General features: G+C 37.4%; 1 protein-coding gene across 1 annotated transcript; it reads right to left on the bottom strand.

The window, feature by feature from the left end:
* Window positions 1-1,155: 1,155 nt before the first annotated feature.
* LOC110216772 (olfactory receptor 4K15) lies at window positions 1,156-2,133 on the bottom strand. Its single transcript, XM_020998782.1, has one exon. It carries the CDS (start codon window positions 2,128-2,130, stop codon window positions 1,156-1,158), a length of 975 nt encoding a protein of 324 aa, XP_020854441.1. The 5' UTR covers window positions 2,131-2,133.
* Between the last annotated feature and the right edge of the window lie 4,464 nt (window positions 2,134-6,597).

The raw sequence follows: 6,597 nt of genomic DNA, 5'->3' as shown, positions 1-6,597 counted from the left end.
GCTAGGAAGTATCTCAGGCCAGATTTGAACTCAATTTCCTGACTACAAGTCCAACACTCTATCCACTGCACAGCCTACCTGTCTCTAGGCAGAGATCAAGAAGCCAAGATAAGTCAAGATTATAAGAGATAATAAGAGTAACCTATTGTAATGTAGAACTATGAAAGGGTGTAGTGAGAAATGAAGCTGGAAAGGTAGGCTCCTGCCAGATTATGGATGGTCTTGAATACCTAGATAAGTAGTTTACATTTTATTCTTCAGACAATAATCAACTGATAAAAGTTGCTTTTTCAGTAGACTGATGTAATCAGAGATAGGCAGAGTGGGCAACTGAGGAAAGCATAAATGTACAAGCTCTCTTTTTTGTCTCTTTTATCATGCATATCTGTACTCAGTGCAGCATTTCAGAGAAGTGTTCAAGTAGGGCCAAACCCATTCAGGCTACCCAGCAGAATGTATTATTGTCTCTTTTTTATAGATGATAAAGCCAAGATTCATAGAGGTTAAATTATTCAGCTCATAAATAGCAGAGATGAAATAGGAATTCATTTACAGGATTTAGAGATGGAAGATGGAGATCATCTAATTTAATGTCCTCCCTTTGCATATGAGGAAGTTGATACCAAGGGACATGAAGAGACTTACCCCAATATGATAAAGCTAGCAGATAGGAGATCCAGTACTTAAACCTTTGACTTCATGTTGGTAAAAACTAGGGATTTTCCCACTACATCAAATAGCCTCTTGAGCATAGATTGTCTAGATCCCAAGTTGCCATTTTTTCCCACTATACCACACATCTACCTATTAGCTGCTCATTTTAATGCAGAGTCATTCCATGGAGGCAGACTTATTTTGCTCTCTACTTAAGTTTCAGAAATTTATTTCCCTTTCACATAAACTTCACAGTAAAAGTTGACTTTCCACTAGAAAATTTAGAAGAAGATGGAAGACAGGGAAGAAAATATCAACTACTATATTACATTGTCTTGTTTTGTCCTCACCTCATCACCCTGTTTTAACAAGTCTTACAACTATTTCTCTATTCTTGCCTTTTGACACAAGTAGTTCAAGAGTTTGGCATTAATATTACAGTGGTCTTTGGTCACAGTATAGAGACAATAGATTAGAAAGGGTTAGGTTTGGGGGGGGAGGTTATTTGGGTTCCGAGAATAGGACATTTCTTATCACAGAGGATACTTGGCCAGACTTTAGATATCGGCTCTTCAATTTGGACATGGCTGCCTTTACCTCTTTATTCCGCAGGGTGTAAATAACTGGGTTTAATATGGGAGTGAAAATGGTATAAAACACTGCAAGAACTTTGTCTACTGAGTAGCTACTGAAGGGCCACACATAGATGAAGATGCATGGCCCAAAGAACAGTGTGACGACAGTGATATGGGCAGTCAGCGTAGAACGTGCCTTTGCCATACTAGCTGATGAGCAATTGCGTACCGTGATGAGTATAACTGTATATGAAATGACCAGAAGGAGAAAGGAGCTCATGGAGAGAAAGCCACTATCTGCCACAATTAGTAAGCTGACAACATAGGTGTCTATACAAGCAAGTTTGGTCACCAGGGGGAGGTCACAGAAAAAGCTATCCACCTTGTTGGGACCACAGAAGGGCAAGTTGACTGTAAATGCCAGCTGACTAGTTGTGTGTATGAAGCCAACACACCAGGAGACAATGACCAGAATGATACAGACACGCCAACTCATAATGGTCATGTAGTGGAGTGGTTTACAAATGGCAACATAGCGATCATAAGCCATGGACACAAGAAGCACCATCTCACTCCCAGTGAAAAGGTGTACAAAGAAAATCTGAGCCAGACAAGCCTCAAAGGAGATAGTCTTTTGTTCAACAAGGAAGTCTGAAATCATTTTAGGGGTGGCAAAAGAGGCCACACAGACATCAATAAAAGAGAGGTTTGCAAGTAAAAAGTACATGGGGGAGTGAAGATGTGGGTCTGAAGTCACCGTCAGGATGATAAGGAAGTTTCCCATCAGAATAGCAATGTAGAGCAATGAAAACACAACAAAGAAGAGAGGTTGGAGTTCTGGGGTATCAGATAATCCCAGCAAGATGAATTCTGACACTCGGGAGTGATTTGTCTCATTCATTGATTTGGGTTGAAAGAAATGTTTTTCAGTTACCTGGAAGTAAGAGAAATAGCAGAGATCAATTAATGGAACTGGATTGAGGCAGGGTTTTAAAATAATTCCCTTACCATTGAGAAATCCTGAAGCTCTTCCTTTATTATGAAAATAAAGGATATGTATTCTTATCATGGCCTTCATGAGGAAGGCTGACCCACCCCTAAGGGTTATATCTTATTCTACAACTAACAGAGTTCAAAGCCTATTGTGATAACTAAGACCCAATTAGAATGCCAAAGCCTCTTCATGAATGCCAAAGAATTAGGAAACTTGCCTAACCTAACTATGACAGTTTCCAGTCTTCTGTAAAATAACATTTTTAATTAAATACATTGTATTTCATTAAGTATTTCCCAATTACATGTAAAAACTTTTAACATTCATTTTTAAAATTTTGAATTCCAAATTTTCTCCCTCCCTCCCATGCCTCCCCTACCCCTTGAGAAAGCAAGCAATATGATCGTGATTTTACATGTGAAGTAATGCAAAACATATCTCCATATTAGCTATGCTGCAAAAGAAAACACACATAAAAAAAGAAAAATAAAGAAAGTTTAAAAACTATGCTTCAATCCGCACTCAGTGTTCATCAATTCTCTCTCTTGAGGTGTATAGAATTTTTTTTTTTACCACGGGTCCTTTGGAATTGTCTTGGATCACTGTCTTGATCACCACAGCTAAGTCTTTCATAGTTAACATTCCTTACAATATTGCTGTTACTGTATACAATGTTCTCCTGATTCTGCTCACTTCATTTTGCATTAGTTCATATGTCTTTCCAGATTTTTATTGAAACCATCCTGCTTGTCATTTCTTATAACAGTATTTCATGTGAAGGAATATCACATGAAATTTTCCTGTTCAGGGAAATTTTATTTTGTCACACATTTCTTAAATATCTACTATGCGCAATACATTTTTCTATGAACTGAAGGAGTTTCAAAGAGAAAAAAATATATGGTTTCTGACTTCAATCAGTTTATAATGTAGTCAGAAATATGAGGCTACTAAACAGATATCTATAACATAAAAGAGAATTTTGACAAAGGATCATTTCTAACTGGTAGGCTTAGGAAAACTTCATGGAAGAGATAATATGAATTGGTCTTGAAGAATGAATGGGTAGAGGTAATAAGTTGCAACGTAAGCAAACTAAGTCTTATCATTGAATTTTCTCTTATATGATCCCATATAATATTCTCACCTCTAGCAATCTGCTTTGCTGCCCAGTTGTCTCCTGAGATCACCAACCTATTGGTCCTACCTCATCATGTTTTGTGACCCAATTTCATTTTGATACCCAGTAACACAACTTATTTATCCCTTTATGAATTTCACCTCCCCAAATTTAGTGGCTATGCTCTTCAGATTGACTGTGCTCCAATCTAACCTCCCTCTTTCCAGATAAATTCCAAAGATCAAACTGTAATGAAGTAGCTGAGGCTTCATCCCAGATGCAAAATGTGTTTCATCGTCCTATGGAGTAAGCTTCATTCATCATTCTTCTCCCAAGTGTTACATACCAACGTGGGAAGATTTGCCTCCTCCATTTCCTAATTCCTGACATGTCATCTGCCTTTGCAGCACTATTTTTCCCCCTTTCTGTCCAAATACTTGCTTCTGTCATCTATGAACTATTAGATTACTCTCCAATTGAGTACTAGGTTCACAGTCTTTTACATCCAAAACTTTCTTTCCTTATCCACCCCGGCTTCCTATTTTTTCAAACTCTCTAACTCCTATGACTTCTCTATCCTAACAACCACCAAACAAAGGTGTAGTCATTATATCTTTCACAAACTCCTTGCCTCCTCCTACCCTTCTGTCAACTCCGTTTCCCCCAGCTATTAGAATCCATAGTTTTAGCTCTGACAAATAGTATAAAAACTAATTATGTGTCATATTGAGTTATCCTATTTACATAGCTAAAAAGTTGTAGGCTTATCAAATTTTCATGTGATGTAAAGGTAGGAGAGAGTACCAAAACAGTTATTGACCAAATGAAATTTTTTGAAAGGATAGAGGGGTGAGGAGAGTTAATTATGGACCATATCTACTAAGATGAAATTTAATAGAGATAAATGTAAAGTGCTATGTTTAGGTCAAAAATTTAACTAAAAAAATTAGTGGCTAGATGAGAAAGCAGTTCATGTGAAAAAGACCACGGGATTTTAATTTATAGAAAAGTCAAGATTAGTCAACAACGTGACAGGATAACCCAAAAAATTAAATTTGTTTTTAGGTTACACACATGATAGTGATATAGAAAAAAAAAAGATTGGGATTCTGCCCTACAGGAGTTTATGATCTAGGATGGATGACAGTTATTATGCAAACCTCTAGATTTACTGTCTCTAGAGACAGTACTTTTAAATAATACTCACTTTTAGGAAGTTTTTCCTCACCTTGAACAGAAATCAGTCCCTTTATAACTTTCGATCATTCCTCCAAATTGTACCTTTTAGGGGTCAAATAAAACAAGTAAAAACCTTTTTACTTATGATAGTCCATCACACATACACACACACACAAACACACCACACACACACACACACAACACACACACACACACACACACTTCGCAGCCAATAACAGTACAAAATAGGACTTAAATACTGGAAACATTTGACTTAGAATTCAAGAAGTAGAAAAAATATTAGAAATACTCTTTCTACCGTGGCCCAAGCAATGTTTGGACCTTTGTGTCTCAGTTCTGTGCCATTTTTGAAAAACAACATTCACAAGCTAAAGAATTTTCAGAAGACAGTAGGAGAACTTGAATCCATGTAACAGGAAAATTAGTAAAGAACTTGATGTGGTTAACCTGGAATAGAGAATATGTGGGAAGTTGAGGGTAAATGTAGTAACTGTATTCAAGGATCTGAAGAGCTGCCATGGGAGAGAGGACTTAAATTAAGCTATTGATGCTTCTTTAGCATTTGTATCATAGTTTTACAACTATGATTAGAATGGGCATGAATACTTTGCAATTAGTCCAGTCCCAGTCTTCTTAAGTTATATCAAACAAATCTAGATCTTTCCCTTAGTTGAAAAATCCCAAAATGGAGCTCTGCTCTGCCTAAATTCTCTGTATTCCTCACTTCAAGGTGGAGTCAAGAACCTTTTGGAGTTCATTACCTAAATATTAGACAGATGGCTACTTGAGCAGTGTAAGAGCTTCCTCCTCCTTCACCTCTCCACTCCCCTCCTACGAAACATTTATATACATCTCTTCTTTTTTCTTTAACATGTCCTCAGTAGTGTCTTGCCTCAGCTGTCTGGCCAGAGCAAATTCAAAATAGATCACATCCTGGTCTTTTGGGGGTGTCTACTCAATCTCAAAGTATGAAGTTAGTGACCTTTCTCTTTTGGTGTTCTCCAACATTATTTTTCAGTGTCTTTCTCCCCTGTCTTAGTCAAACTCTCTCACCTCAGAGACTCAGCAGACTTCTGCTGTTCTCAGCTATCCAGAGCCAGAACAATGGCATGCCACAAGGGCCTAACATCCCCAGACAAATCCTGATCTTCCAGACCCTACCAGAGTCTCTCCATCATCGTAAATGGCCTTTGCAATGTTCCTTTCAGCTAGGGCTCTGGGACAATAAGCTGATGTTATCAGTTCATAATTACTTCTTATGTTATTCATTATCTAATGTTGAACTTTCATTTACTATGGTGGAGATATGGGTGAATGGTGATGGGATAAGATTCTTTTAACAAGATATTTCTTTTACTCCTCAAATATCACTGGTTTTTTTCCCCCTCTGAAAAAAAGATCTAAGGTTTCCAGTGGCAATTTTATTATAAGTCAAAAGTGTTATGTGGCAAAAAAAAAAAAGCCAAGACATTCTAAACTCTCTAATTAATAGAGTCATAGTGCCCAGAACCAGGAAAGAGAGTTGACCACTCTAATATTTTTTCCCACTCTGAATTTATCATAAGTAATTGGCTCAGTTCTGGATGCCACATTTTAGAAAGAACATTGATAAAATAGAACATATCTAGAGAAGGGCAACTAGGACAGGAAGATAAAAGGGACAATTACTATGACATTTGAGGATCAATTGAAAAAACTGGGAACACTTAGATTAGGGAAGACAAGATTTGGAGGATGTAGAAAAGTGTGTTCATGACAACTGTCTCTAATTATTTCAAAAAACTCTCATATGAAAGAAGACTTTGACTTGCTTTGCTTGAAACCAGAAGCTGGAATTAGGAAGAGTGGGTGACAGTTGTAGAGATAGAGAGAAAGATTTCATCTCAATGGAAAGAAGGAAAATAGTTATTTAAAAATGGAGTGGGCTGCTTCAAGCAGTAGTTGGTTCCCAATAACTAGAGAAGTTCAAGTGGAGATATAGTGACTATTTGTTGGGGATATTGTAGGGGAGGGAGATTCATGTTCAGGTGTGGGGAGGACCAGATGACTTCTGA

This window comes from Phascolarctos cinereus, unplaced genomic scaffold (genome assembly GCF_003287225.1).
Source record: "Phascolarctos cinereus isolate Bilbo 61053 unplaced genomic scaffold, phaCin_HiC Scaffold_3;HRSCAF=262, whole genome shotgun sequence".
Classification (NCBI taxonomy): Eukaryota; Metazoa; Chordata; class Mammalia; order Diprotodontia; family Phascolarctidae; genus Phascolarctos; species Phascolarctos cinereus.
Note: the sequence above shows the minus strand (reverse complement) of the source record. Positions and strands in the feature narration are given on the sequence as shown.

Bases quoted from the DNA above. Each gene is read 5' to 3' on its own strand.
- LOC110216772 (XM_020998782.1), bottom strand. From the start codon at position 2,130: ATGAATGAGACAAATCACTCCCGAGTGTCAGAATTCATCTTGCTGGGA.